This window comes from Peromyscus eremicus, chromosome 3 (genome assembly GCF_949786415.1).
Source record: "Peromyscus eremicus chromosome 3, PerEre_H2_v1, whole genome shotgun sequence".
NCBI classification, from domain to species: domain Eukaryota; kingdom Metazoa; phylum Chordata; class Mammalia; order Rodentia; family Cricetidae; genus Peromyscus; species Peromyscus eremicus.
This window is the reverse complement of record NC_081418.1, coordinates 141673903-141691232: the sequence shown is the minus strand read 5'-3', so window position 1 is coordinate 141691232 and position 17330 is coordinate 141673903. Positions and strand designations below refer to the sequence as shown.

The following is a 17330-nucleotide window of genomic DNA, read 5'->3' as shown; positions in this document are numbered from 1 at the left end:
CTCAGTCCAGGCAGGTCCAGTCCCCTCCTCCAAGTGACCCTGCATAAGCCCCAGGTTTCAAACAGCCGACTCATGCAATGAGCACAGGACCCGGTCCCACTGCCTGGATGCCTCCCAAACAGATCAAGCCATCAACTGTCTCACCCATTCAGAGGGCCTGATCCAGTTGGGGGCCCCTCAGCCATTGGTTCATAGTTCATGTGTTTCCATTTGTTTGGCTATTTGTCCCTGTGCTTTATCCAACCTTGGTTTCAACAATTCTCGCTTGTATAAACCCTCCTCTTTCTCGCTAATTAGACTCCTGGAGCTCCACCTGGGGCCTAGCCATGGATCTCTGCATCCAGATCCCTCAGTAGTTGGATGAGGTTTCTAGCACGACAATTAGGGTGTTTGGCCATCCCATCACCAGAGTAGGTCAAGTCGGGCTGTCTCTCGACCATTGCCAGCAGTCTATTGTGGGGGTATCTTTGTGGATTTCTGTGGGCCTCTCTAGCACTTTGCTTCTTCCTATTCTCATGTGGTCTTCATTTACCATGGTCTCCTATTCCTTGTTCTCCCTCTGTTGTTGATCCAGTTGGGATCTCCCGCTCCCCCAAGCTCTCTTTCCCTCAACCCTTGCCCTTCATTACCCCGACTCAAGTCCAGGCTGTTCATGTAGATCTCATTCCATTTCTCTGTCATTGGGCGATCCCCGTGTCTTTCTTGGGGTCCTGTTTTCCAGGTAGCCTGCCTGGTGATGTGAGTAGCAGTCCAGTCATCCTTGTTCCACATCTAGTAACCTCCTATGAGTGAGTACATACCATGTTTGTCTTTCTGAGTCTGGGTTACCTCACTCAGGATGATTTTTTCTAGATCCATCCATTTGCCTGCAAACCTCATGATGTCATTGTTTTTCTCTGCTGAGTAGTATTCTATTGTGTATATGTACCACATTTTATTTATCCATTCTTCAGTTGAAGGGCATCTAGGTTGTTTCCAGGTTTACACTGGAGACACCTTATGCTGGAGAGGATGTGGAGCTAGGGGAACTCTCCTCCACTGCTGGTGGGAATGCAAGCTTGTACAACCACTTTGGAAATCAATATGGTGCTTTCTTAGAAAACTGGGAATCAATCTCCCCCAAGATCCAGCTATACCACTCTTGGGCATATACCCAAGGAATGCTCAATCATACCACAAGAGCACTTGCTCAGCTATGTTCATATCAGCATTGTTTGTAATAGCCCAAACCTGAGAACTATCTTATAATGTCTTTCAAATTTATACACTTTACATTGCTTAGTGAGTTTATTTTCTGAAATTTCTTAACAAGGAAAACTGTAACTACGACTATCTAATCTTCAATTTCCTCAGAGACCTCAGAAGGAAATATTACCTAGTAAAGCCCGAAGTGTAAACAAGTAACTTCCAAAAAATGTGAGTTATGACAGAAACAGCCAGCTTCCTATACAGTCACCTGAGGTTTCTCTGCAGTGTTGGGGGCATCATCTTCGGCCTACAGGCTTAGCCTATCTGACAGACTCATTTGTGAAGTAGGTCGTACGCAAGGCCTATAGCTCAACCCCACCTTTGCTGCAAGTATTCCATGCACCAGATAAACTTGAATTCCACCAGTGTCATGTCATGATTCAGGATTTTAAATTCTGGAAATTGCTGGTACTTTTGGAATTTGGCTTTCCATTCTTCTTGGCTTGTGGGTGGTTTCATCTCTTTTATTAAATGCCAGTCTACCACTGAGAGGTTAGACTCTGTCAGCCTAGTTACTCTTCCAAGAATAACTTTTCTGGCTACTGTTCCACTGCACACCAGGAGCCATCAGCCCACTGTCTGCTCAGCTGCCTTCAAAGGAAGGGGTACTGTACCTTTTCTGGATTGCAAAGCCACTTCAGTTATGGTGATATTTTAATTGTACTGAAATGTGATTTTATTTGTATGTTAATAAATAATGTTGCCCAAGAGGTCAGAGCGATAGCTAAGAGCTAAAAACTTTACCCTTCACTGCTGCTGCTATCTTCCTTAGCAGAGACCTACTTCCTGTCTGTTTGTCTTTTTTATAGACTTTCTATTCTGCCTTCTCATTGGTTGTAAACCCAACCACATGACCTCCTCGTCACTGCCTGTCTGTACAGACCTCCAGGTCTTCTATGGTTGGTCTTGAGATTAAAGGCGTGTGTCTCCATGCTGGCTGTATCTTTGAACACACAGAGATCTGCCTTGCTCTGCCTCCCAAGAGCTGGGATTAAAGGCGTGCGCCACCACTGCCCAGTTTCTGCTATGGCTTGCTATTAGCTCTGACCCCAGGCAACTTTATTTATTAACATACAAATAAAATCACATTTCAGTACTGTTAAATATCACCATATTCAGTGATGGCCTCAGAGGATGCCTGTTGCCAAAACTGCAACCACACTTGTCTTGGCAAGGATCACAGTCCTCCTTTTGTGTGTGTATGTGTCCTGCTCATCCATTTTGGACAGCATACTGTAAGCAGTCAATGTGAGGGCACTTTCTTGCCCAGTGGCTAACTTTTGCCACAATGAAAGGAAACTCCATGTGGAGGTTCTTCAATACCCATATCTTCTCTGAAGTAGATTGGTACTTCCAGGACCAGAAATGTCTCATAGTCATAAAAAAAGAAGAAAAAATCTATGTTATTAAAACATCTTAAATGGCATATTCTGTAGATCTCTGAAGGGTTTAAAGATGACCTATTTAAAATATGTCTCTGCTTGACCTTGGAAACATACCTAACATGACTACAAGTTCAATTGTAATGACTGACTACTAACCTGCATTTTTTTTAAATATCCTAATTAGTTGGTAATAATAACTTTCAAGGATGAGCAAATTGCATTGCATTGTTAAATGAACTATATAGGTACAATACCTTGAACAAGATTAGAAATATATGTACAGTATTTTCTAACAAAATCAATCTCAAATTTGTAACAATATACATAATTTGTATACAATATACAAAACTCCAATCCATGTAAAATACTTAAAACTAGTAGTTGCTTTCTAAAAGTAGATTCAGTAATCTACCTTTGTATTTATATCATATCTATATACTCTCTTTTTTCTTTATTTTCAGTGTAGATCCAATAATCTACCTCTTATCTATATCCTCTTTTTTCTTTTTCTTTTTTTTATAAACTCCTTTGTTTAGCCTTTTTCCTGACCATTAAGAATAACAACTTGCAACCAACCATCCTAAACAATGACAATTATCCAAAACCCATTGAAAGACCAAAAACTACCCACCCCACCTCTTGGGAATGTGGGCATTTTGTTCTTAATATTACTTCCTGCTGTTTGTGGGTGAAAGCATCTTTAGGAGATCCTGGGGGAGGTAGCTGTATCATTTGTTGTTCAGTCTCTGCATAATGCAAAAGTGCAGGGCTTATCTCAAGTCCTTGCTCAAACAGTCTGTGAGGCTGGATCATCTCAGCTAGCCATCTCAAAATTGTTCTGAGCAGTTTGTAGTCCAAAGCTGATCTTTGGGTGATGTTTGTCAGCTTAGTGTTATTATTATTGTCCATGTGGAATCGTCGTTGTGGGGCCCTATCATCTTTTCGGAGTCTTCAAATTTGTTTTCAGGCCTGGTCATGATTCCCTGCAGAAAACTGATAGAGACTCCAACACAAAAACATGTATAGGCAGCCAAATGAAGCCTTTTTTTCTAGAATTAGTTAGTACTCTATATTACCATTAATATCATAACAAAAGTTTAAAGTATATATTAATCTTATAAATTTTGTTATAAAATTCATACCTTAAGAAAAGTTTTAAAGAATCAAAATAGAACCAAAGAATTATGAGATTGGTGACAATAGAATAATCCATTAATTTTTGTTTTTTTTCTATCCCATAACAGGTGGCTCTTCTGACATAATAGAGAGACTTTGCATTTTCCTTTTAACAACCATGCTTGGGTTTAGAGAAGGAGAAGCCATTCTCCAACTCCAAAGCCAGTTGATGGGGGAATGTCTTTTTGTACACTGCAAATATGTGTTGCTCTGATTGGTTGATAAATAAAGCCATTTAGCCTACGGCAAGGCAGCTTAGACGCAGGTAAGAAATTCAAAGAGAGAGATAGGAAGAAGGCTGGAAGAGATGCCAGCGAACCGCCCAAGGAGCAACATGTAATGGGATGCAGGTAAAACCACGGAACGTGTGGCGATATATAGATTAATTGTTATGGGCTAACTTAAGATATAAAAGCTAGCTAGCAAAAGGCTTGAGCCATGTCAATGCAGTTTTAATTAATATAAGCCTCTGTGTGTTTACTTGGGTCTGAGCAGCTGTGGGCCGGGTGGGACACAGGAAAACATTTAGCTACAGCCAGCTTTAATTTGTAATTGAATTGGGACTACAAAAAGACCACTTGTATTAAGTGTCTCTAGAAAAGAGCAGAAACAAACATTTAGGAAGACATGAAATTTTATATGTGATATATCAGTAGGCCAATTTACTGTTTTACTTGGGACATTTTTTCTGGATGACTTGTCCGTTTTCTTCAGATGTCTCATTTGTCCAGTGTTCTTCAGATTCCTTAGCCTTCATTCTCCTGAAAGATAAAAAAAAAAAAAATTCTTACTCTAGCCTAACTTTGCGGAGGTTCTCTTTTGGCAAGTTATATCTGATTAAATGAAAAGCACTTGTTAGTTCTGTAAGCTAATTTAATTGGATGATCATGCTGGTCGATGAACTGTCACCTCTTCTAATTAAGAGGTCTTTCTTGTTCAAATTGAACCTTTATCAATTTTGATGGTATCCATAGCTTTTCTTCTCCTGTAGAAACAAAAGCAAAACCTCATCCCCAATGTAACATATATCCTGGTTTCCATTCTGAGGTCAGCACATCCTTAAAGTATATAGGCTGATTCAACTCTGTAGTTTTTTTTTCTATTATCCAATGTCTCTCTGCAGCTGTTGTTCCTTTCTCATTAGCATTAAAAAAATTCCAAGTTAATAGGCATTATGTAATCTATTTCTGAGAGTTTTTGTTACCCCTTTCTGTTTATTTAGCATATCCTTTAGAGTTCTATTTGATCTTTCTATAAATGCTTGGCCTGTAGGATTATATGTTATATCTGTAACATGCTTTTTATTGTAATAAGCAAAAAACTGTTTCATTTTACCTGAGACATATGCTAGAGCATTTTCAGTTTTAATTTGTGCAAGTATACACATGATGGCCATAACTTCTTGCAAATACGTGCTTATAGAATCAGCCTTTTCAGAAGTCAAAGCAGTTGCCCATTGAAATCCTGAATAGGTATCAATGGTGTGGTGTACATATTTCAGTTTTCTAAATTTTGCAAAGTAAAACAATTTCATCTGTCAGATTTTATTCCTCTGAGTACCCTTTGGGTTACATTTTGCTGGTAGAGGAGTCTGATTATAAAAAGAACAAGTAGGACATTTTCTTATAATTTCCTTGGCTTGTTGCCAGGTTATGGAAAAATCCTTTTTTAAGCCCTTACTATTGACATGATTTTTTAAAATAAAATTCTGAGGCCTCTAGCACATTTCCTATCAATAATTTATCAATCTTATCATTACCTTGTGCTAGAGGGCCTCACAGACCCATATGGAATTGGATGTGAGTTATATATATATATATATATATATATATATATATATATATATATATGATACTTCCTATTTCTGATTATATCTTGCAATTAAATAAATAACAAAGTTAATTAATCTCATATCAGGGATAAATTCTGCACTCTCAATATGTAAGACCACTCTTTCAGCATGCTGAGGGTCAGTAACTATGTTGAGAGGTTACAAAAAATCCATTAATACCATCAGAATAGCATACAATTCTGATTTTTGAACCGAAAGGACTTTGAATCACTTTACTTAAATTTTCTGATTTGTAACCTGACTTTCCTTGTTTGTTTGCATCTGTATAAAATGTGTGGACTCCAGATATTGGAGTTTCCCATACAATAAGACACAGGATCCCATCAGCTATCTTTATAAGTTGAATTCTATCACTTTTGGGATATTTGTTGTTAATGTCTTCCAAAAAATTATTGCAAGCTCTTTGCCAAGGTTCACTTTCTGCCCATAATTTGTCAATGTCATCCTTAGCTGAGTCTATTCCTGCTAACTGATGAAGTCTCAACTTTCATTTTAAAATCAAGTCAGAGATCTTTTCCACATAAGTTTTAAATTTTTTACTCTGTTTATTTGGTAGAAATATCAATTCCAATATAATATCTCCCCTCTGCATTACAATTTCTGTAGGAGAATGCTTAGAGGGTAAAATAATCAAGATGCAATCAAGCTTTGGATCTACTGTCCATATGTACATCCTGTATTTTCTTTTCCTAGAAAGCCAATTCTCTCTCAGCTTCAGCTGATAATTCTCTTGGACTATTTATGTCCTTGGCACCTGGTTTTGAACAAATTACTCATCATTTTTTGTTACCCCAACAACAGTTTGTAGATGGGAAATATCTCTGAGTAATCTTTGAAATTCATTAAGAGTCTGTAATCGATCTCTCCTAATTTGCACCTTTTGGAGTCTAATTTTTTGTAGACCTATTTTATAGCCTAAATAATTAAAAGAATCTCTTCTTTGTATCTTTTCAGGAGCAATTTGTAATCCCCCACAAAGTAAAATTTTCTTTACTTCTTCAAACATTCTTTCTAAGGTATCTGCATTTGAATCAGCTAGTAAAATATCATCCATATAATGATAAACTATAGATTTAGGAAATTGTTTATGTATTACTTCCAACAGCAGTCATACAAAATATTGGCACAGGGTTGGGCTATTTAACATTTCCTTTGGGAGAACCCTTCATTGATATCTCTTAACTGGCTGAGAATTTTTATAAGTAGTCACTATGAAGGCAAATCATTCTCTATCTTTTTCTTGGAAGAGTATTGAGAAGAAACAGTCTTTCAAATCAATAACTATAAGAGGCCATCATTTAGGTAACAGAGTAGGCAAAGGAATTCCAGATTGTAGAGTGCCCATTGGCTGAATTAGTTTGTTAATTGCTCTTAGGTCTGTTACCATTCTCCATTTACCAGATTTCTATTTAACAAAACATACAGGAGAATTCCAGGGGCTGGTTGATTCTTCAGTATGCTGAGCATTTAACTACTCTTGTACCAGCTCTTTTAAAGCCTGCAGTTTCTCTGTTGTTAAATGCCATTGCTGAACCCATACAGGCTTGTCTGTTAACCATTTTAAAGATAGAGATGTTGGTGTCTTTGAAAAATCAGTAGTTGTTGGGTCCTGTTCTTGTACAATCTGGATGGTTGGTAACTGTTCTTTATAAAACCTGCTAATATTTCTCTCAGAAACATGTATTAGTTTATAGTTTGTTTCTGAGGTCAGAGGAATGCCAGTCTGCATATTCCATGGTTGTAATAGATCACAACTCCATAAATTCATAGCTATATTAGACACATATGGCTTTAATTTTTCTCTCATCCTTCTGGCCTTACACATTCAACCCATCTTGCACTCTGTTTCACTTGAGATAATGTTCCAATCCTTAACAGCTGAACATTTACCTCCTAAGGAGGCCAATTTGGGTCACAAAATTCTGGTGCAATTATTATGATGTCCATACCTGTGTCTACAAGACCTTCCAAATGAATGTCATTTATTCATATTTTTAATTTTGGTCTTTGTTCATTTATAGAAGTTTGCCAAAAAATTCACTTTGTGGTTTCTCCTGAATTTTATATTCTCTCTGCTGTAGCTGTTCTATCACCTTGAGCAGTATGGTTTTTTACAAAAGGCATTTGGTTATTTAATTGCTCTGAGAAGGAAAGGACTGAATTGAATTTGCCATGGGGACTTGAGAGAGGCCCCTCATGGAGTTTCCTGATGGCAGAGGCAAAGGATTTCCTTGTGGATCTACATTCATTAGTCCAATGTTTACCTTTACCACACCTTCTGCATAATCCAGAAGGGAGGGGCATTCTGTTGCCATTGTTCCTCGAAGAAACATTGTTTTTAGAAATGTACTATTTACAGTCCTTTTTTAGTTGACCTTGTTTACTGCAATTAAAGCATCTGACATTATTATTTTTCCACAAAGCTCTTGATAACATCATTCCTATTCACATATCTTCATGGTTATGAGACTCAATATTAATTGTGTCCCTGATCCAATCCTCCAAGTGTGCTGATTTGCCCTTTAACAGCCTGATTATGCTCATGCATGCTGCATTAGCATTCTCAAAAGCCAAAGATTCAATTGTTATCTGTCTAGCTTCTGAATTTGGTATCATTCTACTTACTGCTGAAGACAGCCTTTGTAAGAAATCTGTGAAGGATTCTTTTGGGCCCTGTATAACTTTGTAAATGATTCAATTTTCTTTCCTGCTTCTTCAATTCTGTCCCACACATTCATGGCTTCCATGTGGCATAGAATTAAGTCTTGGTTATCATATAAACACTGTCTTTGTATATCAGCATAATCACATTCTCCAAGAAGCTGATTTTGAGAAATTTCCACACCTCTAGTCCTACATCATTGTTCTATAATTTTAGCTTCCTCTTTCCACCATATTCTTCACTGTAACTGTAGTCCTGCCTCTAGCACTGCTGTAACTAGTTATTTCCAGTCCTGAGGAATAATTCTATTACAAGTTGACCAGGACTTTAACATCTGCTTTACAAATGGAGAATGCATGCCATATGATACTATAGCTTCTTTAAATTTCCTTAAATCTAACATTTCCACTGGAGTCCAGGTAGCTCGTACATACCCTTGGGCATTTGGCAGCTTCTGTAAGGTTACTGGGTAGATTAATATTTGCTGTCTGATGACTCGAGGCTGTTTCTTTGTGACTGTATAACTCAATCCTGAGATAGATTCACCTTTAAATTCTTCTGTCTGGGTCTGAATTTCTCTATAGTTCATTTTAACAGGTTTTTCTAAAGCTTATATCTTGGTACTCAAATTGACCAATCCTTTTAATGCTAAAATAAAAATAACCAAACAAATAATATTCATAATTGATGTTGTCCACCTCCCATCAACATTAATTATCTTCTCATTTAATTGTTCCATTTTCAGTCTGCCTAATGTGTTATCAAACAAAGACCAAATTCCTTCCATTGTAAAAATGTTTCACCGGCCGGGCGGTGGTGGCGCACGCCTTTAATCCCAGCACTCGGAGGCAGAGCCAGGTGGATCTCTGTGAGTTCGAGGCCAGCCTGGGCTACCAAGTGAGTCCCAGGAAAGGCGCAAAGCTACACAGAGAAACCCTGTCTCGAAAAACAAAACAAAAAAAAATGTTTCACATTTCTTTTTAATGTGGGATTTTTTTTAACTAATTTCTCTCTTTAAGATGCCTTAATTGACTTACCAAGTCTGTTGACTATGTAAAACAGAAATCCAAAGGAATTTCAAAGAAGCTACTTAGTGTGGTGGCAGTCCAAGATGGGAATCCAGAGAGAGACCACCACCCACCAGGAGAAAAAAAAAAAGCCAAAGAGATTCTGGTAATGTGCAGCTCCAGCCTGAGCCATGCAGCTGTGGCCTGATATGGGGGCCTTGTAAGGCCACAAGCAGCTTTTTAGTGAATTCTTGCCACAATCATTGGAGTGCCAATTGTAGATATATCTCAAAGGTCTTATTAAATAAAAAACAAGGAGCCAGATATAGGGGTGAAAACTTGAGAGATCAGGGAAATAGGAAAATCCACAGGCTAACCTCACCTCACTGACACCTCAGTCACCAAAAATATGTACTTCCTGTATACCCACACCTATATGCCTTTCTGTTCTACTATCTCATTTGCTTTCTGTCCAGCTACATCACTTCCTCTACCTGCCCAGCTCAGTCACTTTCTGTCTGTCTATATGGACCTTCATACCTCCATGGTTAATTGGTAATGGAATTTAAAGCATGTGCCACCACACCTGTTTCTGTTCCCATTGTGGCCTTGAACTCACAGAGATCCAGACAGATCCCTGCCTCCTGAATGATAGGATTAAAGGCATGTGCTACCATTGCCTGACTTCCATGTTTAATATAGTGGCTGGCTTTTTCCTCTGATCACAGTCTATTGAGGGACACAATACATCATCACAGTTCTGACCTTCCATCTTATCTGAGACAGGGTATCTCTTGTTATTTCTGCTTCAGTGCTGTCTACTACAGCCTGTGTGGCCCATGAGCTTCCATACTGTCCTAAAGTCTCTTATTCTCACCTTCCTCTAGGAGTGCTGAGGTCATAGCTGCTTGACAGTGAATCCAGTTTTTGTGTGATTGAATTCAGGCTGACAGGGTTGTATGGAAAATACTTTCACATGCTGAGACATCTCTCCAGTTCCTAGATATTGTTAATCCTTTTTAATCTTCAGTGAATTTTATTCATTCACTTATCATAAATAATATGCTTGGTTTGATTGACTTCTATCTCAGAGATGTTGAAGACCACACCAGATTCATTATTCCATGCAAAGGCTATACTTGGTGTCAATTTGACTACAACTGGAATTAACTAAAACCCAAGCAGCAGGGCAAAAACCTGTGAGGGATTTTTTCTTAATTAAATCACTTGTTCTGTAAAGACCTACTTTTAATCTGGATTTGAGGTGGGAAGATTTATTTTAATTGGGATATACTGAGGTAGGTAGATTCACTTTTAATCTGGGCCACACCTTCTGGGGGAAGCATTTTTATAAAGAACATGGAAGAAGGAAGCTTTCTTTCTTTGTATGCTTGTCCTCACTTTTAGAGGCAAGTAATTACTTCACTGTTATTGGAACTTACTTCTTCAGGATTCAGGAATATACTGAAGACCAGCCAATACATCCAGACTTATGGACTAAACACCTACTGGATTCTTGTACTTTTTGTTAGTAAACAGTCATTGCTGGACTAGCAGAGACATGGCCTGTAAACTACTCTAATAAATCCCCTTTCTAGATAGATAGATAGATGATAGATTCATCCTTTTATTCATCCATTCATTCAATTCAGTAAATTCTGTTACTCTAGAAAACCCTGACAGATACATTTCCCACCATTCAAATAATGATTTAAAGGATAGAAACAATATAATTAGAACAAAAATAAATAGGAAAAAATGTAATCTAAACCAATCAATCATTGCTTGAGTTAATGATAATATGTGTCTGTGTCAATAGCTAAATTCTGCTAACGTTCTTTTTTTCTGCGAAAGTTCTTAATGTTCATTAAACATCTCCATAACAATTAAAAGGGTTTCAGTTTTAAATTCCACATCTCCATTTGTATAGTGTTACTTGCATTTATGTTTTCAGAGCTGACTGGTGTTGGATATCCAGTTGGTACCATCATACAGACTTATCAGGTTATATTTAGGAATATATATATATATATATACATATACATATATGCATACATATATGTATATACACATATATAATATGTATATGTAACAAGAATTAATGAAAAATTGGCCATAAATTTGATAGAGTACAAGGCAGAGTATACAGAAGGGTATGGAGCAGTGGTTTTCAGCTTGTAGGTTATGACAACTTTTATGGTTGAATAACCCCTTTCCAGGGTGCTACCAAGGAACCCAGCCCCCAGCAGATCAGAGAAATTGGAAAGGAGATGTAGAGACAGTGAACTACTGGACAGATGCACAGACACACAATGGAACTTTACCTGAGGGCCAAAGATTAATTCTTCATTTTATTTTTGTCTCTGCTGGTTCTTTGTCTGTTCTTTCACTCTGTTGTTTTTCTTCTACTTTTTCTTCCCAGTTGTTCTTCTTTTACATCTTTCCTGATGTTATCCTTTTACTTCTTCCTGATGTTTCTCTTCTATTTCTTCCCTGTTCTTTTCCTTCTACATCTTTCCTCTTATCTCTTATTTTTCTTATTCCTTTTTACCGCCTAGGACAAATATTTCTATGCAAGAAAAGATTACCTCACAACCAAAAACAAATTAAAATCTTTATACAAGTAGAAATCACATTAAGACCACTAGTTACGTGTTTTCATTAGAAGAAATGAGTAATTCAATATTTTTGTTTGTATTAATTTTCCCAGGATAACATCTATGGTGATATTTTATTTGTATTAAAATGTTATTTGTATGTTAATAAATAAAGTTGCCTGGGGGTCAGAGCTATTAGCAAGCCATAGGAAAGCAGGGCAGTGGTGGTGTACACTTGTAATCCCAGCACTTGGTAGGCAATGCTGGGTAAGTCTCCGTGTGTTCAGGGATACAGCCATTATTGGAGACACATGCCTTTAATCTCAATACCAAGCAAGGAAAACCTGGAGGCCTATACAGACAGGCCATGACGAGGTGGTCATGTGGTTGGGTTTACAACCAATGAGAAGGCAGAACAGGAACTCTATATAAAGACTTTAACACAGGGGTAGCTCTGGTTCGGAGAGGTAGGACCACTGCAGGAGGAAGGGTAAGATTTTAGCTCTTAGCTCTGACCCCTTGGCTTTCTTCTTTGCATTGGTTCTGTGTTTCTTATTTAATAAGGAGGTTGGTTACATCTACAAACATCTTTAGCCCAAAGCAATGATTCTTTTATAATCGAAAGTTATAATTCAAAGTTTTAAGCAAGCCAAGTACATTTCAGTCAGTTCCTTTGTACTGGCAGGCAGCTGTTTGCGGTTTCAGTGTAGCAGATTCCTATCCTATTTCTATGCTAGAGAAACTTTAAACAAGTGGTCTAACTATCAATTTTTCTTTATGTACAATAGGATCATTTCATTTCTTTTCACAGCTTTGTTTGTTCAAGGTGCATACCAGACACTGTGATTAATTCTGTAAGCTATATGATCAAGGAACTGAGCTCTGCCTTAGCTTTGTGTATATGGACATAATTGCTTTCTTTAATCATCAACCTGCTTTTCCGCAGGAAGAATTCATGGGTCTCTAATGCATGAAATGTCCTTGTTCTTATTTTTCTTCTTCTGCAAATCTCATATTTAACAAAGGAGAAGATAACTTTTAGCTTATTTTTGCTTTTTTGTATCTCTTATTGGAGCAATTGGCAGAACAACCTAAACCATTTTCCTAATCATCTTTAGTAACTGTCTTAACCACCTGTATCTTTTAGGCTAACTCAGAAAGTCCAAATAAATCATAGATCTAACTAATCATCATTGCTCTTATAAAAAATCATCTTCATTATGATCCGCAAGTAAATTGCACAGTGATATTGGACATTTTCCCAAGAAACAATCACACTACACTAGATATAGTGGGATCCTTTCATATAGTAATCACAACATGCCAAATACAGCAGGAACACAGCAGCAGCCAACAGAAGGAAGGACAGCAAAAGCAAGGGGCATTCTGGGAACAATTTGCTTCTCCAGGATGTACCCAGAGTAGCTTTATTATCTTCTGGGTGGTATTCCATAAGTTCCATTACTGACTGCAGCTCTTCTGACATGGTCACTGGTACAGGGGTCTCATATTACATATCCTCATATCAAATACTTACATCATGATTCATAACAGTAGCAAAATTATAGTTAGGAAGTAGCAACAAAATAAGTTTATACAACACGAGGCACTGTATTAAGGGGTCACAGAATTAGGAAGGTTGAGAATTATTGGTTTAGAGGGAGGAAACGATGTAATTATATTTATGATCTCAAAAATAAAAAAAATTAATTCAAAATTTTAATGTGGAGTAATCCTTTTGTGCACTGTGAAGATATGTTGCTCTCATTGGTTTAACGAAGAGCCAACTGGCAAATAGCTAGGCAGGAAGAGGTTAGGCAGGAGCCACACTGAGGGAATACTGGGAGGAAGAATGTCAGAGCTACAAGGAAACACAGAGGAAGCAGGAGATGAACTTGCCATGCTGCAAAAAGTTCCTGCCATGTGATAGAGCATAAATTAATAAATATGGGTTAATTTAAGTTGTAAGCGCTAATTAGTAACAAGCCTAAGCTATTGACTGAGTATTTATAATTAATAATAAGTCTCTATGTGGTTGTTTGGGAGATGGTTGGCAGGACAGAAAGTTACACTGACAAAGCTGATAAAGTTCTAGAACTTTGTCTCATAGATACCATCTAATAACTATTATTTAAGCTATAAGAAATCATTTTTCTAATATTTGATGACAAAGCAAGAGGATTGGATTACCACAGTTGAACAGTGGCTTAAATCCTGCACTTAGTGATGCTAAGCCATGGAGTATTCTTCATTTTCCTTTAACCTTGATCTTCGTCCTTGCCAAAAAGCTCATATAATTCCTCTGTGCATGATTTGTTTGTTTATTTGTTTAAGCCAAGGAGAGTATTCCTGGCATTTACTCTGTTATGGTACATTAACAAGTTTTACTCAATTCCATTATTGAAGGAATTTGGGAAAATGACAGGATGAGATCATACTTTGGCAGTGGACAATAAAGCCAGTATTAAAAAGTGTGCACAAGAAATTTGTTCATTTCTTTTAGATTTTCCAATTTTGTGGAATACAGGTTTTTGAAGTATGACCTAATAATTTTCTGTGTTTTCTCAGTGTCTGTTGTTATGTCCTCTTTTTCATTTCTAATTTTGTTAATTTTGATATTCTCTCTATTCCTTTTAGTTAGTTTGGGTAAGGGTTTATCTATCTTGTTGATTTTCTTGAATAACCAACTCCTTGTTTTATTGATTTTTTGTGTTGTTCTCTTCGTCTCTATTTCATTGATTTTAGCCCTCAGTTTGATTATTTCTGGCCACCTACTCCTCTTGGATGTGTTTGCTTCTTTTTGTTCTAGAGCTTTCAGGTGTGCTGTTAAGTTGTTAGTGTGAGATTTCTCCAAATATTCATGAAGTCACTTAGTGCTATAAACTTTCCTTGTAACAACACTTTCATTATGTCCCATAAATTTGTGTATGTTGTGCATTCATTTTCATTGAATTCTAGGAAGTCTTTAATTTATTCCAAGACACAGCTATACACAATTCTTGGACATATACCCAAAGGATGCTCAATCATACCACAAGAACACTTGCTCCAATATGTTCACAGCAGCTTTACTTGTAGTAGCTGGAAACTGGAAATAACCCAGATGCCCATCAACTGAAGAATGGATAATGAGAATGTGGCACATTTACACAACTGAGTATTACTCAGCTGGTAAAAACAATGACATCAGGTAATTTTTAAAAAAAAATTATTTATTTATTATGTATACAGTGTTCTGCCTGCAGGCCAGAAGAGGGTACCAGATCTCATTATAGATGGTTGTGAGCCACCATGTGGTTGCTGGGAATTGAACTCAGGACCTCTGGAAGAACAGCCAGTGCTCTTAACCTCTGAGCCAACCCTCCAGCCCTCAACATTGGGAAATTTGAAGGCAAATGGACAGAACTTGAAAAAAAAAATCATCCTGATGAGGTAACTGAGACACAGAAGACAAACATGGTATGTACTCACTCAGAACTGAATGTAAGCTGTAAAGTAAAGGATAACTATGCTACAATCCACAGACCCAGAGAGAGACTAAGTAACAAGATGGCCCAAGTGGGGACACATGGATCTCGCTGGGAAGGGGAAATAGAAGAGATATTGTGGGTGGACTGGGGCTGATGGGGATGGGAACATGAGATACTGGGATGGGGATGGATGGAGGGGAAAATACTGAAGTAATGACAGGAAAGGGGGGTGCATTTCGGGGTAGAAACCTGGTGCAAGGAAAACTCCCAGGAATCTATAAGGATGACTCGACTAAGAATCTTAGCAATAGTGGATATGTAGACTGAACTGGATATCTCCTGTGATTAGATTGGCGACTTCCCCAATTGTCATCAGAGCCTTCATCCAATAACTGATGGAAAGAGATATGCAGACTCACAGCCAAACATTAGGCAGGCTTGGAGAATCCTGATGAAGAGAGAGAGGAAGGACTGTAGGAGCCAGGAGGGTCAAGGACATCACATGAAAACCCACAGAAACAACTAACCTGGGATCATAAGAACTCACAGAGTATGAACCAACAGGGGAGCCTGCATTCCCTGGCAGAATTATTTTTCCAGGTTTAGGTGGGGTACCACCCCTATCTATTTCTTTTTTAAAAAATTATTATTAAGAAATTTTCTTTTTTTTTCTTTTTTCTTTTGGTGTACTTAGATTTATTTCCTGAAAATAATTCTCACAGTTCATAGTTTTCTCTTCTGAGCCCCTGGGAAGTATAATATTAAGGCTGGTCCTTTTAATATTATACAAGTGTAGGTTCTTCTCTAGATTCCATGATCTCACCAGTGACAGGTTTACACTACCAGGCACAAGATTCTTTCTCTTAAGCAGGCCTTACTAAGTTCAATTAGAAGGTTGTTGGCTATCCTTCAAGATATATGCTCGACCATTGCACACTTGGGGATATCTTGGTCTTCTGGTAATTGTTGTGGTTCCTAGGCATTACAACTTGGTAGGGCTATTGATTGTTGTCCTCAATATACACCCCGGAGGATAATAATAGCCAGAACCTGGAAACAACCTAGATGCCCAAAATAAACAAAGAATGGATAAAGAAAATGTGGCACATATACACAATGGAGTACTACTCAACAATAAAAAACAATGACATCATGAAATTTGTAGGCAAATGGATGGAACTAGAAAATATCATCCTGAGTGAGGTAACACAGACCCAGAAGGACAAACATGGTATATACTCACTCATAAGTGGATACTAGATATAAGGCAAAGGAAAACCAGACTACAACCCACAGCTCCAGAGAAGCTAGCTAACAAGGAAGACCCTAGGAGGGACACATAGATAGCCAAGCAAAGGAAAAGTAGATGAGATCTACATGAGCAAATTGGGGGTGGGGGTGGGGTAATGGAGGGCAAAGCATGGGGGATGAGAGCATAAGGAAATGGGAGGTTCAAGCTGGAACAGGGACAGAGTGGGAGAGCAAGGAAAGAGATAACATGATAAATGAAGACATCATGAAAATAGGAAGAGGCAGGGTGCCTAGGAAGTTCTCAGGAATCCACAAGGATGACCCCACCTTGGACTACTGGCATTGGTAGAGAAGGTGCCTGGACTGGTCTACTGTAGTGATCAGACTAGTGAATACAGAATAAAGAAAAATATTAAGAGCAGCAAAGGGAAAAGGCCAAGTAACATTTAAAGGCAGAATAACACCTGACTTCAATGGAGACTCTGAAAGCCAAAAAGTCCTGAACAGACATGATTCAGACACTAAGAGACCATGGATGCCAGCCCAGACTATTATACACAGCAAAATTCCCAATCACCATAGACAGAGTAGAAAAAAATATTCCATGATAAAACCAGATTTAAACAATACCTATCCACAAATCCAGCCCCACAGAAAGTGCTAGAAGGAAAAAATCCAACCC

At 37.9% G+C, this 17330-nt stretch overlaps 1 protein-coding gene across 1 annotated transcript in view; it reads right to left on the bottom strand.

Annotated features, from left to right (window-relative positions):
• Window positions 1-3997: 3997 nt before the first annotated feature.
• The window catches only part of Smim10l1 (small integral membrane protein 10 like 1), a 31905-nt gene continuing 18572 nt past the window's right edge, over window positions 3998-17330 (bottom strand). The window contains exon 2 of the mRNA XM_059258694.1: window positions 3998-4570. Within this exon, the coding sequence (XP_059114677.1) occupies window positions 4556-4570 (15 nt within the window). The 3' untranslated portion in view covers window positions 3998-4555. The remainder of the gene's footprint in view (window positions 4571-17330) is intronic.